Consider the following 21,120-nt stretch of genomic DNA (forward strand, 5'->3'; position numbering starts at 1 on the left):
TTAATCATATTCATTTTCCTATATACGTTTGTTAAGAAAAAATTGAGAAAAGTTAAGGTATACCTTCTGCAATTAGAAAATAGAACGACCAAAGGTGAGATTTCGAAGATCGAACTGAAGTTGATGATTACCAGAAGAATAAAAAAAAAAACGCCAGTGGAAAAGCTCGTGATTTAGGCAGATCCGTGATCCGTTGATTACCACACCTTCAACAGATGAAGAAGAAATCAATGATAACTATTTTTTTTTTCTTTTATGCACGGCTAGAGATCGTGACTAATAACGTTTTGCATTAAATAATAGAGAAACATAAAGAGGCACATAAAGATAGATATTTCATTCATCAGCTTTGTGTGTTACATAGATAAGCCTTTATATATAATAGGAATAGAACCCTAATTACTATATTGGCCCCTACAACAAGATACAGGATATATTACATTGTAGAAAGCAATGAAACCGATGTATGATATATGTTGAAGCATTTATGCGAAATTAGGATTCCTCAAAATCTGGAGTTGGGGGTCGTGAGTATGACCACAAACATTTATGTAAGCTCACTATCAAAATTTTGGCCCATTGAAACTGGAGAACAATTTCTATAGTCTCTAATTAATACTTGATTGGAAGTCAACCAGTACTGAAAAACATAGGAAAATTTTTAGTGTTTGGTCATTTATTTAAACATGCAATATAAAGCTTCTTAATATAAGTCAATGTTACCGATACCCCTAGCAAACATTGAAAAATTGAGAATACTCTTAGTCTAAAATGTGAAACAGGAAATCCATGCAAGTTTGATTTTTTTATTCATTCGCTAAGTTCAATCTTGGCTAGATATGAGTTGCAAAAAAATGTTGTTTAATATTCTAAAATTGTGATATTTTTAAATAAGGATTTTTTTCTTCCTTTTATGAAAATACTTACTTACTTTCCTAATATTTCGTCCCGACTTAAACAAAGTTTTTGGTTAGCAACCTAGCAAAAAGTTGGGTTCCAATACTTTTTTGAATAGCGATACCTAGTCTATGAAAAATAAAACTACCAAAACTACTACTAGTGTCATTACTAACTAAACAATTCTTCATACGCTTGAAAAAACACAAAGTATATTCACCAAGTTCTCCTAAGGTAGAGAAAGCTAGGACTCCCAAACCATGGTCATGCGAAACACACTTGTCCAAGTATTTAGTGTGTTTACGTGAAACCGCACTAGATATAGCTTTTCCCAGGACGAAAGAGTGAATTCCTTCACCAGTGAAGGGCGAAACACCTGTGACATCCATACAAACATCTTGTCGATTTTCCCAGTTGAGCACAAGAATATCAGCAGGTTTCAAATCTTTGTCATCATCCGTCGAAAAACCGAGAGAAACTTCCTTACGCGCAGGCACACCAGCTTTGTAACAAATGTCAGCGATTACATCACGAACAAGATCATATCGAAACTTAGTGCATATATCCTTAGCCCAATGAAACGCGTGATCCCCAAAAGTGTCCATCGATCTGTTACAACTTGGGCATAAACCATTTCCAACAAATAGTGGGATACCAAGACGACTACATCATGAACCATCCTTTTGTTGAGAATCTTTTAAATAAAATTTTTTAATGAATGGTATGCTTATAATAACATCTAATTCTGGAAAATGAAAAAAAAACAACCAAAAACTAAATATCCTAATTAAGTGAATCACATAATTTTCTTAGTGAAATCAATACATAGCGGCTAATTTGGAAAAAATAGGGTCGATGTAATATACATTTTTTATTTTGACAACCTCATATTTGTCTAGTTGAATTTTTTGTACCTTAGGAAAATCAATTGCTTTCCGTACTTGCAATTGCTCCATGTCTTAAATGATCAACGTGTCTTATATATTTGTTTTCTTAAGAATCATTTGCTTTCCTTATCTAATTCAAGCATTATTTTAATTTTCTGCAAAATTGTACATAGGGAAACAAAAATTGTTTAGGCCATTTTGTGTTTCCTCCCCTCCCAAAATTGCTAATTAGCGTTTCCTCCCCAAATTGATTAAAATTTGTGTTTCCTCCCCAAATTGATTAAAATTTGTGTTTCCTCCCATCGTTAATTTTTCCATCCATTATCTGGTTAGCTGAGTCAGCACCTGTGCGCATGTGGCAAAAACAAATACCTTTCCAATAAACTACCCAAAATACCCTCACACCTAAAAGCAATGCTTAACCATGTGGACGGTGGACCGCTCACGATCCAGAAGTTCGATATCAATAGTCTTCTTCTTCCTTTCCTATCTAATCCAAATCTTCATCATCTCCCACGATTCGACTGTCGGCAACGGAACAAATTTTACAATCAACATAAAATTGACGATGATGACAACCGTGTTTCAGAATACTCAATTTGTTTCCTAATTTAACACACCAACCTTTCCAAAATTTATTTAGCTAAAAAAGTTTCGCAAATTTGTTGAGGTATAGTTTTCGATTTCATCATGACCTGATCCAATTGCATGAACACCGAATTACCCAAAATTTCATATAAACCAAGCCTAAATCAACAAAAATTAAAACAATTGCAAACCCAATCAACCATGGTGAACCAAAATTTTGATATCAGAAATCAAAATTCAGATGATGAAAAAAAGTTTTGGTGATACCTGGGATCAAGATGTTCTAGTAGAATGTGATTAACATTTATATGAGCTCTCATCCATGGGAGAACCAGGATTTTCTTCGATCTGCTTCTGGTACCGACGAATTTCAAACATGGGAAGCAAAACCAAAAGCTATGGCATAAGAGAAACCATTGAATAAATTGAAGCAATTCGATGTTATCACCGGCAACCATAACAATGATCATCGGTGTAGCTTGCTAGCGTTATTAGCATCAGATTGTTAGATTACAAACCCAAAAGCAGATTATTATTATCCTTCACAATTTGGTGTTTGATTGTTGATTAAGGGTGAAATTGAAGAATGCGTAAGATTCCTAGTTTGTTAGACATCAATGGGTTGTGTATGAATTTGATTTTGTAGGGAAGGACATTTAATAAAGAAGTAGAAGAACTCAAGAAAAAACTCTCTCCATCACCAACTCTGAACTGCATATCACTTGTTCGAGAGAAGGCCTAAGTGAACGGTACTCTAGTTATATTCTGAAATAGGGTTGACACACCTATTTCGCACAAATCTAAGAGGGTATTTTGGGTAGATTTTAAATAAAAAATATTAAATTTGCCACATGTGCACAGTTGCTGACTCACCTAACCGAGTTATGGATGGAAAAACTAACGATGGGAGGAAACACTAATTTTAATTTATTTAAGGAAGAAACGCTATTTAGCGATCTTGGGAGGGGAGGAAACTCAAAATAGCACAATTGTTTATCTTCATATTGTAAAAATGATAGTCTTTTGTACTTCTTCATCAGCTAGCTTGTTAGATTTCTTCTCAGGTTAAGCAGCGTTGTTTTCCTTACCTTCTCTGGCTTTGTTGTCTATTGCCTTTGATTCTGGTTCAAAACAGTCAAGTTATTATGAATATATATAAGGGTATATTATTTATATGTCCCTATTTTTGACACCCAATAAATATATCCTTATACAATAATAAATATGTCCCTACTTTTTAATAATCTTATCCATTTAAAATTAGATTACATTAATGTCCTCATCCATATAATATTTTTATTTATTTCAAAAATGGAACAAATTTCTTCCTCTACCCCTTCACCACCACCACCAACAACAACAATAACATTCAACTACCATTCCACCATCACCGTTCAACAACCACCACCTACCAACCGCCACCACCACTAATATTCCACCACCACTCCTTCCACCACCAACAGTCCTCCACCACCACTAATCTGTCGCCGCCACCACCACTAGTCCGCCGCCGCCGCCACTACCACCGCCACTATCACCTCCACCACCACTGATTCAGATATTTTGTATCAACAACAATAGTTAGATCCAAATAAAAATAGAACCAACAGTAGAAGTTGATCCAAGTAAGGGGATCAACAACGGTAGTTGATCCAAAAAAAAAAAAGGATTATATGCAGAAGTAGGCCTGGTCTGGACTCTCACTTTCATTTCTAGGCCACTTTTTTTATTTCTTGCAAAACTAGGCAAGTTAAACGGATTCCATCCACTTTAACCATCTCGGTCAATTTATCGCGTTGACTTGTCAATATCTCGCCAAAATATCATATAGGGATATCTCATGGATGTGGTAAGATTACTGAAATAACCTTTTTGTACGTGCGTCACTGCTTTAGTGATTCTCGTCCATTTCTTCCTTCTTCTCTCTAGTTCTCTCTGGTTCTTCTAAATCAATTTTTTCTTCTGCTAAAATCAAGAGATAACTTAGGGGTTTTTCTCTAATCAAACCTAATTAACATTAATGGTGGATGTTTAGAAGAGATTTAATCGTGGATTTTAGCACCACCAGAAACATTGGTATGTGAAGATTCGCAGGCAGAAATAGTCATTCTACAACAACAGCATCAGCTGAATTTGGGGGTCCTTAAATGGATCTATTTTTGGGGTTCTTTGATGCAAATCTGTATTTTTCTTGACAATTTGATTCTCATATTAAGAACTGACAGCAGCAAGGTTCCACAACGAGATGAAATTCGGTGAGTCGATGGTGTTTACACAACAACATCGATGGGTTTCTGGTTTTGGAGAGCAATTAAAGTTGCTCGTACCATAGAAATTTCACAAGTTTCTCGTTGTAATTTCTTGAAATGTAGACTACAAGTTTCTTACCAGAGAAATTTCACATCAAAAGCAAATTTGGAACCAAAAAGATGTCGGCTGCCGTACAGGAAAGAACTTGAGCTACCACCATTGATTTGAGGGATGAATGGTGACTGATTAGTGAATGTATGTGTATTTGAGAAGGTACACGAGAATGGGTTTATCTCCAATTCGATTGCAGGTTAAAGGGGAGCTCATACAACAGCAAAATATCCATCTCTGAGTTCCCAGTTTCACACACACAAAGGTGTTCGACAGATAGCCTGAACGACAGTTCAGGTCTTGAAGTAGTCAGTTCACATCTCTTCTCTTTGCCACTGCTCTAGCCATGGGTTAGCTGGCTTGCATCTCCACCAGCATATACCACATGCAGTTCCACAATATTACCAGCATCCACCTGCATACACCACCACCAGTCGCAACTTCATCCACAGTTCACAAACTGCATCTGCAGTTCAGGTCCCCCTACAACCATCAGTATACCAATAGCAACATGGGTTGCACCAATACGTCAATTGGCGGACACCCGTGGCGGTATTGGTGCAACCCAGATAGCAGCACAGCATCACCTCCTCCATTGGCTGATGTTACATTTATTCCACCTGCAATGGTGTTTTCACAATAGGGAAATTCTTATACGGAATTGTCACCGGGAATTATTTTATATGATCCAACAGATGAATCAGTTAGACCAGTGGTGGTTTGTGATATTGCCACCGACAATACTCAATAGATTTATGTTGAGAGCATAGCCTCACTTGAATCTGGAACTTATCTGGAGAAACAGATTACATATGGGATCAGGAAGCATATCAAATGACAATGGTTAAGGTAAAATCATCACATCTTATGCTTTTTTTTTCTTTCTTTGTAATATTTCATTTACATTTGAAGTCTGAAACTTGCAACACCAGTTTAGTTAAAAAGGAAAAACAAGTCAAATAAAAATGAGTTAGTAGATTATTTATCTTGCATGTTTTTCCATTTGTTGCTTTTTTGTATGATTTAATTCCGGATCCTAAGAAAAATGTTGGTTGTTTTAAATATCCCAATGACATGCAGCTTTCCAATAGTGGTTCCTTATAACTGACTGAAATAATTCAGGCTCTAGATACAGAAGATCACTTGAAAGGTTACATACTCGCTTACTGCCTAATAATGTGGCCAACGTGATTCTTGTAGCAATATATATTGTTAACTGTTGTGCATATATTGAGTTAACCTGCAAATGAACGAAATGAGTCATTAAGGTCCTTATTGCACTCAGTTGTGTACTCAGTTTCGTTGCTGGAACTAGAGATTAGATGAAATAATGCTGCACTGTATTTTTATTAAGCATGTCTCTCTTTTTTAAGTATGTTGAATTCATTTAGTTTATAATTTACAGGTGAAAATGATATTTTTTGACGTAATGCTCGAAATGGGGGATTTTTCCATGTGATTAAAGAAACTTAAAGTACGACCAATCCTGGCATTTGATTTTATGTGGCTAGATATCCTACACGTGTACTCTATACGGGACATCTTAGCCGTTCTCTTTATTATGCAATCTGTGTCGTTGATGAAGATTTGAAGGACTAAAATGTCTTTTTAGCTAAGAAGATATGGACAGCTGGAAGATAACTGCAGCTAACTTTCCATCCATCACTTTTGGTCAAAACTTGCCTAGTTTAACAATAAATAAAAAAAATGGCCTACATTTGAAAAGCACCAAAAAAACAGGCCTATTTTTGTAAAAAGCCCCCCAAAAAAAAACTGTAAAAGTTGACCCAATTTATGGGATCAACAATGAAATTTGATCCATGTAAATGGAATGAACTTGGCGTGAGTCGAACACGCATCATCTGACATGGAGTCAGTCATGCTACCATTGCACCACAAGTTCAATATTGGAAGAAATTTAAATGATTTAAACTACAAGCATGATTATATTAATCCAAGAAAATGTTGTTGAAAGGATCAACAACAGGAGTTGATCCATTAAAAAATTGGATCGACAACAGGAGTTTATCCCATAAATGGATCAACAACAACAATTGATCCCGTAAAAACATATAGATCATCACCTGTAGCTTCACAAACAACAACAACTTCAAGACCAAGCTCTCCATCCGAAGTTAAACACAAACAACACCAACAACCACACAGAATATCCACCACCACCATCACAAAACCCAATACTACCACTATCTTCATCAACAATTTCAATACTCTTGCCTCACCACAACCATCATTCCAACCAGAACCACCACAGTCTCCATCATCAATTACATCGTTTTAACCTTCTTCCATCTACATCATCAAATACAACCAGAACCATCGCAAAATATGCATCATCAATTCCACCGATATCTCCATCATCATAAATTAAACTGAAAAATCAAGTAACAAACTTAAAATCTCCATCATCAATTTCATCATTTTTACCTGAATCTGTTATCGATCTAAAGAAGAATGAAATAAAAAACTAGGGTTCGAGAAGGGAATGCAAATCAAGTACATACCATCATTGTTTCTCGTTGAACAATCACCAGATTTGAGATTTGTAGCTGAATAAAGAGGAAATCGATCTAAATCGATTCTTTAAAGGAGTCGGTGATACTGATGGTGATAAGAGGTGATGGCGGAAGTGGAGGTGGTGCGACGAAGAAGGTAGCCGTTGTTTGTGGAAGATGAGAGAAAGTTTGGATCTGAATCTGGAAAAATGAAAGAAAAATTGGTGAGATCGATAGTGCATGAGGGTAAAGTTGTTATTGATAATTAAATTGATTTATTTTAAAGAAAGTAGGGATATATTTATTATGTGATAAGGATATTTGTATAGACCATCAAAAATAGGGACAATAATTCAATTACCACTATATATAATCAACATCACTAGCAACTAATAATTGATTAAATGTCATTTTATTCCGATCTTTCTCCGACTTTTAATATTGTTTGAACTTTTTGGTAGTTCATATTTATATTTTTTATATGTTTGATGGTCCATATTTGATATTTTAATTGTTCTTCTTCAGATTTTCATATGTTTTTGTTTTTGTAAACCATCCTATTAAATCTTTAATATATTAGTTTACACCCACCCCCCAAAAAAAAAAAAAATCTAAGCCAATAAGATTCGCTAAATGCAGAAGCAAACCATATTTTGAGGTTTTTCTTTTGTTATTATTACTTCATATGGAAAGTAACTAGATTTTGTGCCCGTGCTACGCAACGGGCAGACCGAAAACCATCTATCATATTTTTGGTTTGGTGTGACGTAGCTTCGCCTCGCCCCGTGGTGCATTTTTTATTTGGCATGGCTCGGATTCGTCTCGTCCCATCCCAATTAATGCTTAGGATTTTTGATTTGGTGTGACTTAGCTTCGCCTCGCCGGATCCCAATACATACTTGGTTCGGCTTTGCATCGCCACGTCCCAATGCATGCTTGGCTCAGTTTCGCCTCGCCCCGTCATGCATTTTTGTTTTGGTGTGGCTCGGCTTCGCCTCACCCCGTCGCTTAGAATTTTTGATCTAGTGTGGCTCGGCTTCACCTTGTCCCGTCCCGATGAATGCATGCTTAGGATTTCTAATTTGGTGTGTTGAATGAGAACTTGCTGAATTGAACTTATGTTCGGCATAGCTGTCCGAACATATTGTTATACCCTCGATTTTTGAATAATTCAATATAAAAAATATTCTTTCTCTATTTTGCTACTGTGAAGTTATTGTATTGTCTGTTGACGAAGAACAAATAGAGCGTGATAAATCAGGGAAGACGATTGATTTTAATTACTGGTACATAACTATGTTTATATTTTAGTTTCAATTCGGAATAATAAAAAACTGAACAGAGGAAATCAGATTAGCAATAGAATTTGTTAGTTTCATTAATTACATTGTTATATATAAGATTATTTCATAAAGTAAGATTAATTCAAAAATAGATGAAAGTCAAAAGGTAGAGTGAGTGAATATGTAATTCACATTAATACATTAAATTTTATTAGACCAACTCTAACCCTTCCATCATAGTAAGTAGAAATACGTAATTACGCACCTTACTAATCACAATTTTTTTAAATGCAATAACGATCATTCGATTGACTTCACTTTCAAGGAATTCAAACCCAAGTCATTCAGGACGCACCTTCCTCAACTTGTCTATATGATAGTTTGGAAGAGCTGTCGCGAATCTGGGAACCCGTTAGAAGCACCTACATGAGCATGGACTCACCAAATCACGCCTGCTCTAACACTGGCCAATTAATTATGTCACTATTTTCAGCTCATGATTGTGTCTTTTCTTGCAACACACACGTAGCAGATACCCTTTAATCCGAAGAATAAACAAAACTTTGGAACCACCAAAAGCTCCAGCTAACCATCTAGAATTCCAGAAACTGGAAATATATGAGTTATGACACTAAATAATAAAAGTGTACTCGGAAGACAAAGTTTCATGATAACAAAGTAAAAATACATGAAAATTATCCAAGAAGGTCAATGAAAAACTCAACTTATGAAATTATAACATGTATGCATATAAAAAAAGAGTAGCAGAGAAATAATGCATATATAGCGCTGCTTTATCCAGCTTCTTTCACATGTGGGAAGGACCTGAAAATGAGATTTTAAAGACGCTATCGTAAATCTGTTTGGTATAGGGAGCACAGTGCCCTCAGTTAATTAAGAGCCAAACGGAAATATTTGGAGTCGGTAGGAAAACATCACTATTGAAGGTTACCTTCTCTAAAAATTCCCTGCGCAACTAATTCCCAAATGGGCATATATTTTCAAAAGGGACTTCGACCCCTTTGGACGTTATTTTTTTCCATCTATAAGCATCTTTCGGAGGTGGTTTCCAAAAATTGATTCAAAAATTGCAAATGCAACATACAAATATACAAATTAACCTATATAATGGAACGCTTCAAAGTTAAAGAACCAATTTTTAGTTAGAAAAAAGTACCTCCAGGAAATAATGTTCATATATAGTGCTTGATTGCCTGCTTTGGATATGATGCGGAGACTTGTCTGTGTACAAACACCGGAGATCATAATTTTGCAGGCACCACTTCTGACGATAGTTGATCATTTACCTTCTTGTATAAAGCTCAAGATAAGATTGTAATGAATAATCCCTGTATGTTGGTAGGTTGGTTCTAGGATAGAACCAAAGCCTAGAAGCAAAAGTGGGTAGCTACAACAGAAACCAAACGAACACAGCAGTAAGGAATCAATTAACATAAAACCATTATAAGGATTTGAATAATATTTGCTTACTTACTTGATTAACCATAGCCTGAGAATTTTCAACATCAGAAGGCACTGCAGAGAGCGTAAGAGGAGTGAATCGAGTGATGTATAGTGGTAGTTGTTGGAGCTATATCTCCACAATGAACCAAAGGTGTAAGATCATTAACACCAACCTCCAGCTCTAGCATACTTTCAAATTCCCTTGAAACTTCCCAATGGAAAATGGGTACGTCACCAAATATATGAACCAAAAAAGGAATACACCCACCTAAAGTTCTCTATCTGTCGGTTGGAAAGCACACAACGTCTTTCTTACATTTATACAATTTAAGAAGAAAAATGAAAACAATTGGTTATTACAGCAACTTTCATTAGAATACAGAAACAACTATATGTTTACATCTATAATTTGATCAACAATGGTAATTTCAATTTTCATTAGATTACAGATACAACTACTATATCTTTACATCTATAATTTGACCAACAATGATAATTTCTCGTTAAATTATTTTATTTAGATGACATGCTACTCATTTTATTTGATGCAATCATCCTAGCATAGGTTTAACATGAACCTAATTAACAAACAAACACGTACAGAAAGGACATCCTTGAGACTTCATGACTGCTTCAACTTCAGATTTTGGATTACTTAAACCCATTTCGAAAGAAAAAAAAAGTTGTTACGTGGCTCTTAGGAAGCCCTGTCTAGATATCCTCTTTTTAATCTTATTAGATATCCTAAGGAGTCGTTTTTCAATTTATCCAAAATCCTCTTCAATTACATTACCCTAAAATCAACTTCAATCAATTTCAAAGCAGAATCGATTTTGTATCCGATACAAACAAACAATAAAGCCCTAATTAACAGACAATAAATACAATCAACATAAGAAAAGAAAAAAATAACTTAAATCAGATAAGAAAAAAAGAGAAGTGAATGCATACCTGAATCCATTTGTTTTTTTTTAAGATTAAAGATGAATCGGAGTAACGATGGATGAACCCGTCAGGAAGAAAGGAGGTAGAACGGTGAACCCATCAGGAAGAACAATGAGAACGGAGGCAACATGTGATTTTCTAGGTTTACTTTTTTTGTTTTTTGTTTTAAGAACGGAAGCGAAGATGCTAACTGTATTAGGGTTTTTTTCCAAGTTTTTTCTTTTTCTCTTTTGTTGTCGCAGAAGAAGAAGAAAAGTATGGGAATTCTTGTTCCACAAGAATGAGTTGGCAAGTGACATGGCGAGGGAGAAGAGGAAAATTAGGAATGACATGGCCCAAAAAGATAAAAAAAATTTGCAATTTGGGAAGGAAAGGGTGAGGGTCACCGTACATGTGGGAGCACTTAGGATTTTAAGGGAGTTAGATACCTACTTTAATCATGGATAAACTTAACGAAAATTCTTCGAAGATGAACAACATCAAAACTACACACTCACAACATTAACCAAAAATGGGACCCACCACTTGTGTGTCTAAGTGATTTTCATGTAGTTCATTATCTCGGTTCGTAAAGAACTACTGTAACATTTAAGTCTTGTTTGGCATTTGCCAACTACTTGGAAACATTATCTTGACTAATTTTTAAGCATCTGGGTTATCCTTGTTAATATGGTTAAAAAATCATTGTACACTAATAACCATAAATCATAGTATTATTTTCTTCTTATCTAACACTAACCCTGGATCATAGTATCAATCTTTATACTGCAGTAGCGTCCGGTGTGTCACCGAGTGGCCAGGATACATCCTTGGTTATCAACTAGCGTCTGGGATCTCATCCCCCTCCCTCTCAGTTCAATCCTTGTTGTCGTCATTAGTAAGTGATGTCTAACCATTATTATCGGGGCCCACCAACTCTCTATCTAAAGTGAAAACTACAGTCACACCCATTTTCTAGTTTTTCTCCACACTAAAACCCACAGGCAGAAAACTTCACGCGCGCACTCATTTTTTGGGAAAAATTTCGCACAAACCCATATTTATCAAAATTAGTTTTTCGGTTCTTGTTCTTCCTTCCTTCGTCTTTTCTCTCTCTTTTTTTTTTTTTGATTTCCTTTTTCGGATAGAACAAGGAGAATATACGAGGATTATACTGTTGTCATTTATTGAGATGATTTTTCGAGAATATTCAAAGTGATTTGGAGTTCTTGTGGTACTATGGAGGTTAGGTTAATTTGCTTTAGATTTAAGAGAAATTAAGAGGGTTTTTAGAAGTTCAATCGAACACAAAGGTTGGGTTGTTGACGGACTTGAAAAATCAGCAACAAAACAATGAGGAAAGGGTACTTTTGATGCTACAAAGAACATTGTGTTGTTTCCGGCGATTTACTATGTTGAATGAATGATTGTGAATGATCTTGACTTTCTTTATAAACAACGTAACAACAAAGGGCTCTCTATTTACCGAAAAAAACAAAGCTCCCATGACCTGTTCGAAAAAATGATAGAGGAGGAGAAAAATCTCTCTCCTGATATACATTGATAAATGGTTTCTGTAAGACTGGGAATTTTGATGAAGTCAACAAACTTATGGACGAGATAGAAATTTTAGGTCTGGAGCCTAATGTTATAACCCATACTATATTGATCGACCGAGTTTGCAAAATGCATGGAATCGATGAAGCCAGTTCTTTGTTTGGAAAAATGCTCGCTCATGGTATCTTACATGATGTTGTTACTTACAGTTCTCTTATTAATGGCTTGTGCAAGTGTAAGAATCTTACGGAAGTAAAAATACTGTTTGGAGAGATGGAAGAGAGTGGCATTGTGCTGAATCACGTTTCATACTCTAGTCTGCTCATTTCGTTATTTGCTAATGATTAGTTAAACAAAGTACGTAGAAATGGATCGATATGGTCGATCATCCAAAAAAGTGTGTTAATGCTAATGATTATACATCTCATGAGGGAGTTCATCGTTCAAGTTAAAGTAATTAACTGCATTCCAGTTATTCCATTTGTTTTGCATTACCGATGGGATCAATATCCATTTTGATTATGTTGCAAAACCAATCTAAATACTTATTTTTGATATTGAGAACTGAAATGAAGCCAGGACATGTACAAAACTAGTTAAGAGAAGATGTGATTGCTGACAAGTTGGAGCTGGTGCTTGTATGGGTTCAATTGAGATGGGTTTGTGGTTGTTTGCAGCAACAAGAAGTTGCAGTCGAGATGGAGAAGAAAACAGAAGAGATGGTGATGCTGTATGAAAGTTCTGCAGTTTTTTTTTTTTTTTTGCATAACTTGTTATGCAGTCTAGAAAACGGTTGTATAACACGTTATGTATCTACAAAATTTGTTGCATAACTTGTTATGGTTATGCAGGTTTAATTGCAGATGATGGTGTAAATACATGAAAGAAGATGATGGTGTAAATACATGAGTTTGACCAAGAGCCCCCGAATAACTGAAAGATAATGGTTTGCGTGGGAGTTAATGAAACATGAAAGAAGATGATGATGTGGTTATGACTGCATAACATGTCATTCAGTCGAGAAACTTTCTGCATAACATGTTATGCATTCGTGAAAATGGATGCATAACCTGTTATGCATCTACACAATTTGTTGCATAACTTGTTATGCAGTCCAGAAAACCTACATAACCTGTTATGCGTCCGAAAATATGGCTACATAATGCATTATGCATCGAGAAAATAGATGCATAACCTGATATGCATCCGTAAATATGGATGCATATTGCATTATGCATCAATTTTTTATATGTACGGCTAAAATCAACCAAAACAATGGTTACATAACTTGTTATAGATGCATAACTTTGTTATGCAGATACATAACTTGTTATTCAGTCGAAAAAATGGCTGCATAATTCGTTATGCGTCTGCAGAATATGTTATGCATCGTTTTTGATGACTGCATAATGGTTAAATATCAAGTTTTCAAAAAAATTCCCTAAAATGAGGATCACCTCCGATTTTTCGTTAAAAACAAAAATTTGATATTCTTGTTTGTACTCGTTGCGTATCTCTTTTAAAAAGATTTCCAACGATATAAAATTTGTAAAATTCTAAGGCGCAGATTTTTAGATATGTTATGTTCAAGTTGCGGTGCCAATTATACCCCTGAAAAAGATAGTACGCATAACGAGTTATGCCTGAAAAGATAGTATGCATAACCAGTTCTGTATTGATACATATAATAATTTCATATAATTATGGGTGTCACGGTATACAAAATTAATTGTGGGCCTTAGAACAAAAATATTATTTTTTTTGGGTCTCCCCCTAATTTCCCCCTATCCAAATAGCGATATATGGATAGGGGGAAATTAGCCATATATGGACATTGGGCATCTCTTTCAACTTTATGTGATGTCGGTTGTTCTCTGAAAGTAACGCCTCCCTATCTAACGCCATGAAAGAACTCCTCTTCACTATAATCAGTAGAGTTTCCATCTCAGAGTAAATTCAATCCTTCCAACTTCCGGAAAATATACGACCTTCTATGTCCTTCAATTCCGTTCACTCTCTTTGTTAACGCCTCCCTATCTAACGTCTCAATATAACCCCTCTTTGCTGTAATCTACATCTGAGATTCGATCCAATCCTTCCAGATTCTACAAAAGATCCAATCTTCCAATCTTCTATGTCCACTAAAATTCCAGTATTTCAATCACATCTCAGAGTCAGTTACGGTTCTAGGTTTCCCCTAATAATTAGATTTCCCTTCAGATTGATTTATTATTGAAATTACACCAAAAGAAACGCACGCCATGGATTTAATTGCATGCTGCATCTATAAATTGTCTCCGAAAATCACAGGGAAGCATCAATATCACCGGTTCAACATGTAAGTTTTGCCTCTCTCTTTCTTCGGTTTACAGTTTCTATCAAAATTGATTAACAAAAACAAACTTTTATCTTTTTTCATGAGAGTTTCCACTTATCATTCGATGATTAGTATTGGCAAGAGTATTGTAATCTTTTTCGATATCTTTATTAGTATTGTAATTGTTTACAAACTTGGTGATTGATGTGATTGGCGATGCTGCCATGGATTCAATTAGCCCCCGTAATATAAAAGAGCAATTCGATTAGTCGTCGGGTCTCACTCAGTTATGGTTCCCAGGTTCACAATCGTAGTGTTAATTCTGAATTTTTATAATGTTTCGTGTTCATGGGAATTTGTTTTAAATCGATACAACATCTCAGTTGAAATGTATTATCGTCCAATACTATTTGCATGCAGTTAGGTACTAATGTACAGTCAATCTGTTCTAATCACTCATACAATTTGAATTGTAGTATGATATTTGGTTTAAATGCCTGTAGCTTCCCAGACAAAGAGAGAAATGGCATCACAGGTTACCTGCAATATTCAGAAGGTTGGACCCTCAGCCACACAGGACACACTCAAGAGCTTACGATCACTTGACGAAGGAAAAAAAACATCGTTACCGTCCGTGTTACCCGGAAATGGGAAGAGTTGGACTTCATGTCGACCAACGACGTTATCAGCGTTGATATGGTTATTTTGACGAACAGGTAACAATCCAAACTAAATAAACACCGTGTGGCTGAATATGGTTATTGAAATGGGAAGTTTTCACTTTTCTATAAAAATAATATGCTCCTAATTGATCATCTCATAAATTCTTATATAAAATGTTTTTGTTATAGCTTTGTGACTGTTACAACAACCGCTCCAATTTTGGTGTTCATCTGGCCCCATATTAATCCTGTAAAATATAACCTAAGAAGGACTACGTTAAGAATTGGGATTTCCTGACACGTTTATTGGTACAGGGGGAATAATTACACGCCGTCATACCCAAAAATCTTATTTGGAAGTTTGATAAGCTGATTCGGGAGGGAGGTCTGTACTCTATGCAGAAACTACACTTGACCACTGCTAAATCGAAGTTCCGTCTTGCGCACAATGAGAAGCGGGCCTTCTTCCGGAGCACCACCTCCATCATTGCTTTGGATGCCTATTCCGTGTACATTATTCCCCATAAATTCTGTTTCACTGAGTTTGAGGACATAGAATCAAACCTCCAAATCATACATCTTACAGGTAAAATCGAAACTGAATACTACAGTTGTGTGTTGTTTCTCATTTTAAAGCCCATAGGCATCATCACACAGCATGATTAGCTTAGTCAACATGACAACTTTATAAATGCCTTCGAGAATCTGCTTCCAAATCAAAGGACAACTTGACATTATTGTATAGGGTCAAATGAATTTTAAGTAGCCCAAAATTTTTCTTGACTTCTGTGATACATGCAATTTTTGATGTCTGACCTTTGCAACCTTTCTGATGCAGCTGTGGTGGGTTTCTTAAAAACAGTCACCAACATCCAGGTGCTTCAAAGGTCTGGTGGGCAATAAAGCCGAATGCGCGAGATCACAATTGAAAATCTCAGGTGAACGCACTTTGACTTTACAAATAGTGAATCCTTTAGTGCCAGTGCATAATCAAATTCTTTTTTCCTGCCACAGGGGTACAACTATGAAAATTGCTCTATGGGGTTCTACCGCCAACCAAGTAGGGGATGACCCAATTGATGCGACTCCATCCCCCGTCCTCTTTTGGTTTCCGTGTGCTCCACTTTTGTTAAGAACCACCAAGGTATTCCAAGGGGCATGTTAATTAACTAATACTATTTTTTTCAGGTTGTTTACCTACATAATTTTAAATTTAATCTCTAACTCTAAAGCATGCCAATTCAGGGCGAATCTCTTCGACCAATGCCACCAAAGTCTACGCGGATGCAGACATACCCGAAGTCGTTGAAATGCGAGAAAGGTTATCAAATACCTACTTAATATCGTCTCTGTTTTGTACTGATTATTATGTTTCGGCTAATTCAATGATCAATGTATGGTATGAAGGTGCCCCTATGCTAGACCACCCCGCCATATCACAGTAGCGCCTAAGAAAGGAAAATTACCTATACATTTCAATCCTGACAACAGGAAAACAATATCGCAGCTGCTTACTGCCAAATGGGATCCTTCTTGCCAGGTAATTTTCCCATGAATATCTAACTTCAGACAAGTAAATGAGTAAATCAAAAACGGTTCGAACTGTTTCATTTTCTTAATGTCTATGTTGTTTTAATCATTAGTTTGTTACATCTTCAGATTAGTAACAACATTTAACCAATTTTTGTGACAAGACATCCTGCTCTGCTATACTATTCTTGGGTCTGCGTTTTCACACTCTACTCCAGGTCGTTTAATATTGATGACTTACTGCATAAATGATTAGATTCTCCCAATTCATCGGAAACTATGCACACACGTCATAGATTAAATTGGTTTATAATAGAAAGCTACATTCGTATATGTTCATACTTATATAGACCAATACTTCATCTTCGGTTTATGTCCGTATATGCAGGACGCTAACGTCCTCATATGTAACGCCACTGCCACCCATGTGCTGATTGAAAATGGTTGGCACTATCTTGACTGCCATCGATGTAGCAAGAAGGTTATGGGTGATGATGGGGACCTTTGGTGCACTAAATGTGATGCCAAAGTTCAAATGCCCATTGCAAGGTAATCACCTGGAACATAATTTTTAATCATTCTGACATGTCGGAAGCTATCTATCACTTGACCAATGCACAGGTCGATGGTTCCTTTTTGCATCACAGGTTCATGGTCCGCTTTGAGGTAGAGGACCACACTGGCACCACAGTCTTTGTAGCTCTGGATAGTGAAGTCCAAAAAATGGTCCGTTCTACCGCAGCTGAGCTCATAGGAGCGTCAGAGGTAAACCTCTAGATTTTGGGTTTGATGATATGTTTTGAGTATGGCATCTTTGCAGCTGAATTTTGGTCCACCCATGTGTGCATACTTATATATATCATAAATCCGTTTTCTTAAAAAAATAAAAAGAGTTCAGTGTAGAGTTTAGTATAGAAGTTTAATTGAATACCTGAGGAGATTGATATTTCTTATTTCCCTTTCATTCATCAAACTAATGTTACATTCAGTGGGACCTTTGCTGCACTAAATGCAAAATCTGCGGTAATATCTGGATTCTCGCAGATACTCCAGCGAGTTGTTGATTTCCAAATTACTATCAATTCCTTCAACATGAAACAGAAAACACCAACCAGCGAGTTGTTGATTTCCGAATTAACCTCACCAACCAGCCTGGCCAAGGTGTTTTTGCGACTGTGAAAGTTGAAGGGGTTTCAAATAGTGTTGATGGACCGCACACAAAGAAACCTCGCCTTGACGAAACAACTGGAATGGAGGATAAGAAGGATGAAGTTGTGAATGAATTGGGCCTCGCTACAGGAATATAATTGAATAAAACATTACATGAACCTTTATTCAGTATTGTTATTTGTTTGTTTTCTGTTTTCTTTGTTTGAACTCCATGTTTCGCAGTTTACTTACAGTCTTGATAATAGTTATGCTCTATTATCAGGTTACCCATTTCAACGCTAAGTCTTTTGTTAAAAAAGTTTCGGAACCTTAATTGTCTGCACTGCAAGATGGTACTTTATATGATGGCTTAATACTGCATCTCTTGCCCTGCGATATAGTTTGTTTAGTCTCCTTTCTTATAGTTGGTCACTATCTGCTCCATGTTTTCTTCATTTAAAAAGCCGAATAAATGACATGTGAATTGGAAGGAGGTTAGAATACAGGGAAAACTTTTTAGTGTTTGGAAGGGCTTCGCCACCTGTAATGATGGGTTGCAGTTAATACAGGTGCGACTATGTCCAAAATGTATGTGGTGTTACGGATTGCAGGAACGAATTTGTAGGTGGCCAAGCCCCTTCATCAATTTATATCTTTTCTTCCAAATTTTGAACGCCCTTGGGGGTGCACCAACCCAATGTTTGGAGATGTTGTCTTATTGGTTCAATCGCAAACAATTTTAAACTTTTGCAGTCTTAGATTAAAGAGCGGTGGAAAAAGTAGACATCAGTAGAACATGCTTTCGCAGGAAAAGATGCCACTCCCGAATGGAATCTCTTTATCCTACGTCAATTTCCAGAGATATTTTGTCAATAATACTCTCGAAATGTGATGACATTGTTTTGGATTCCGGGTATCGGGTTTATAGAAACTGGGCAATAGGATTACCATGAGGTGTAACTTATTAACCCCCCATTAAGAACTGGATTAATACAATACATGAGATGATCATCAAATCCAATATTAAGAAATTCATAATTAATCATATACTATCATAAGTCATCATATGGCAAATGATGCTACCGTCAGAAACTATTATCGAATACTAAGACGAATGAAAGATTAAACATATTGCCAATTTCATTTTTGTAACGTAATGTAGTTATTAAATGTGATAAACTGCTATCTCTTCCAACTCACTTGCATGACTCCACCTCATTTTAGTAACTCCCACTATAGTTATACTTATAATTGAAATTTATAGGACCATTCGCGTTTTGAAACTGAAACATGCACATACATCATCGGCATTGAAAGACTATTCCATTATACACATTACTGTTGAAATGTCTATTTAAGGGTGTGGAGAGATTGAGATATAACACTGTTGATGGTGGTTTTTAGTTTAGGGTTAAAACTGTAAAATCTTGCATCTGATGTGACGTCACTCTGTAAGGAAACGGAACCATGAGTGTCAACCTCTTCACTGACACATTTATTGAACAACTCGATATTTTCTTATGAAATTGTTGATGGTGGTTTTTAGCTTAGGGTTAAAACTGTAAAACCTTGCATCTGATATGAGGTCACTCTGTAAGGAAATGGTGCCATGAGTGTCAACCTCTTCACTGACACATTTATTGAGCAACTCAACATTTTTTTATGAAATTTACCCAGAATGGTGCATGTAGCAACAATCCCAGGCATTCTGTAAATTTCGGCACTTTGCCTACATTCAATTGATATAAGTTTCTTTGAATGCTTTTTGTGATATATTCCCCGGCTGAACCCTTAATGTTGATATGGCATGACAATTTGTGTTCACTAGTAGCAGAGTAGCACGAATTTCCAAGTATCAAGGATAAGGTCTTTGCATAAGGTATTCAATCAGAAAGCATGCTGCTCTCTGCCAATGAACTTAAAAGAACTCTGTGTCAACACATAGAATTCAATCAATTATCCTGACTAATTTGCAAAAGTTAGGGTTTTTGCGCCTTGCGCAATATATCAGACCTTGCTTGTCGAAATTAAGCCTATGAAAACTAGGTAATTAATCCGCCATGGATTAGCAGTTGCAAAATCTTGCCCAGAATCAGAAAACAAGGAGCCACAGGATAGGAGCAGCAGCAAAGGGAGGCATGGCCATGCCTTAGGCCAACCGGCGCCATTGGCCACGCCCCATCCTAAACCGGCCCCATCTCCCTCGACCAATCAGGTTTCTCTAAAGCAGCCACACTCACACCAGAAGTGTAGCCACGCCCATGCTTGGCCGGCCCCTCTCCTTCCTACCGACCAATCAGGTCACTTTAAAATGCGCCACGAGCACTAGAGGTGTGGCCGCGCCTTATGTTTGGCCGGCCCATTTTCTTGACCAATCAAGTCGCTCTAAACTCGCCACCATACATTAAAGGCCAAACGCACCTTGCTGCGCCACCATACTAACTGGCAAGCCAAACGCGCCCTGCCACAACAACATATTAATCGACATGCCAACATGCCAATCTGCCGCAGTAACATGCCAATGTGCCACAAAATATGTCACTATGTGCTAATCCACTTTCTGTTCGTGGCCAATGCCATAACGGACTCCAATTAGGATTTCATGATCGAAACAAGACTTTTGCTTCAGTAGCATTAGCCGAAACCTTACTTTTTGGTCATAGTCCATAACATGCCACGAGCCACTTTAGCCTTGGCCATCCCGCCAAGCCCTAACTTTGGCCACGGCGTCAAATCCTAGCCTTGGCCATGCCGTTAAGCCCTAACTTTGGCCACGACGCCAAATCTTAGCCTTGGCCATGCCGCCAAGCCCTAACTTTGGCCACGGCGCCAAATCCTAGCCTTGGCCATGCCGCCAAGCCCTAACTTTGGCCACGACGCCAAATCTTAGCCTTGGCCATGCCGCCAAGCCATAACTTTGGCCACGGCGCCAAATCTTAGCCTTGGCCATGCCGCCAAGCCCTAACTTTGGCCATGACGCCAAATACT

The 21,120-nt window shown here is 36.8% G+C and overlaps 2 protein-coding genes and 1 long non-coding RNA gene across 14 annotated transcripts; 1 reads left to right on the top strand and 2 right to left on the bottom strand.

Moving 5' to 3' along the window:
* Positions 1-316: 316 nt before the first annotated feature.
* LOC113313982 lies at positions 317-3,497 on the bottom strand. 6 transcript variants are annotated; one of them, XR_003342188.1, is made up of 3 exons: positions 2,640-3,492; positions 2,409-2,531; positions 1,882-2,308 (listed from the first exon to the last, which is right to left on the bottom strand). XR_003342188.1 is itself a non-coding variant. In XM_026562756.1 (2 exons), exons 1-2 carry the CDS (start codon positions 2,840-2,842, stop codon positions 954-956), a joined length of 756 nt encoding a protein of 251 aa, XP_026418541.1. In that variant the 5' UTR covers positions 2,843-3,497; the 3' UTR covers positions 317-953. The 6 variants fall into 6 exon arrangements, 2 of the variants coding, with proteins under 2 accessions (XP_026418541.1, XP_026418540.1); XR_003342186.1 differs by having other exon boundaries at positions 2,409-2,479; positions 2,640-3,489; XM_026562756.1 differs by lacking the exons at positions 1,882-2,308; positions 2,409-2,531 and adding an exon at positions 317-1,506 and having other exon boundaries at positions 2,640-3,497.
* A 5,154-nt stretch (positions 3,498-8,651) lies between these two features.
* On the bottom strand, positions 8,652-11,204 carry LOC113308923. Of its 4 annotated transcripts, XR_003340180.1 has the most exons (4): positions 10,945-11,204; positions 10,025-10,856; positions 9,707-9,937; positions 8,652-9,122 (listed from the first exon to the last, which is right to left on the bottom strand). It is a non-coding gene; the product is annotated as an uncharacterized LOC113308923 (long non-coding RNA). The 4 variants fall into 4 exon arrangements; XR_003340179.1 differs by having other exon boundaries at positions 10,025-11,204; XR_003340182.1 differs by having other exon boundaries at positions 8,652-9,137; positions 10,025-11,204.
* Positions 11,205-14,342: 3,138 nt separating this feature from the next.
* LOC113313120 (replication protein A 70 kDa DNA-binding subunit C-like) lies at positions 14,343-18,528 on the top strand. 4 transcript variants are annotated; one of them, XM_026561840.1, is made up of 10 exons: positions 14,343-14,812; positions 15,295-15,507; positions 15,769-16,039; positions 16,292-16,391; positions 16,468-16,597; positions 16,699-16,774; positions 16,861-16,993; positions 17,372-17,532; positions 17,631-17,748; positions 17,973-18,528. In XM_026561840.1, exons 6-10 carry the CDS (start codon positions 16,764-16,766, stop codon positions 18,045-18,047), a joined length of 498 nt encoding a protein of 165 aa, XP_026417625.1. In that variant the 5' UTR covers positions 14,343-14,812; positions 15,295-15,507; positions 15,769-16,039; positions 16,292-16,391; positions 16,468-16,597; positions 16,699-16,763; the 3' UTR covers positions 18,048-18,528. The 4 variants fall into 4 exon arrangements, 2 of the variants coding, with proteins under 2 accessions (XP_026417625.1, XP_026417623.1); XM_026561838.1 differs by having other exon boundaries at positions 18,028-18,466; XR_003341719.1 differs by having other exon boundaries at positions 16,699-16,993; positions 17,605-17,748; positions 18,028-18,528.
* Positions 18,529-21,120: the final 2,592 nt, after the last annotated feature.

Source organism: Papaver somniferum, chromosome 9 (assembly GCF_003573695.1).
Source record: "Papaver somniferum cultivar HN1 chromosome 9, ASM357369v1, whole genome shotgun sequence".
Classification (NCBI taxonomy): Eukaryota; Viridiplantae; Streptophyta; class Magnoliopsida; order Ranunculales; family Papaveraceae; genus Papaver; species Papaver somniferum.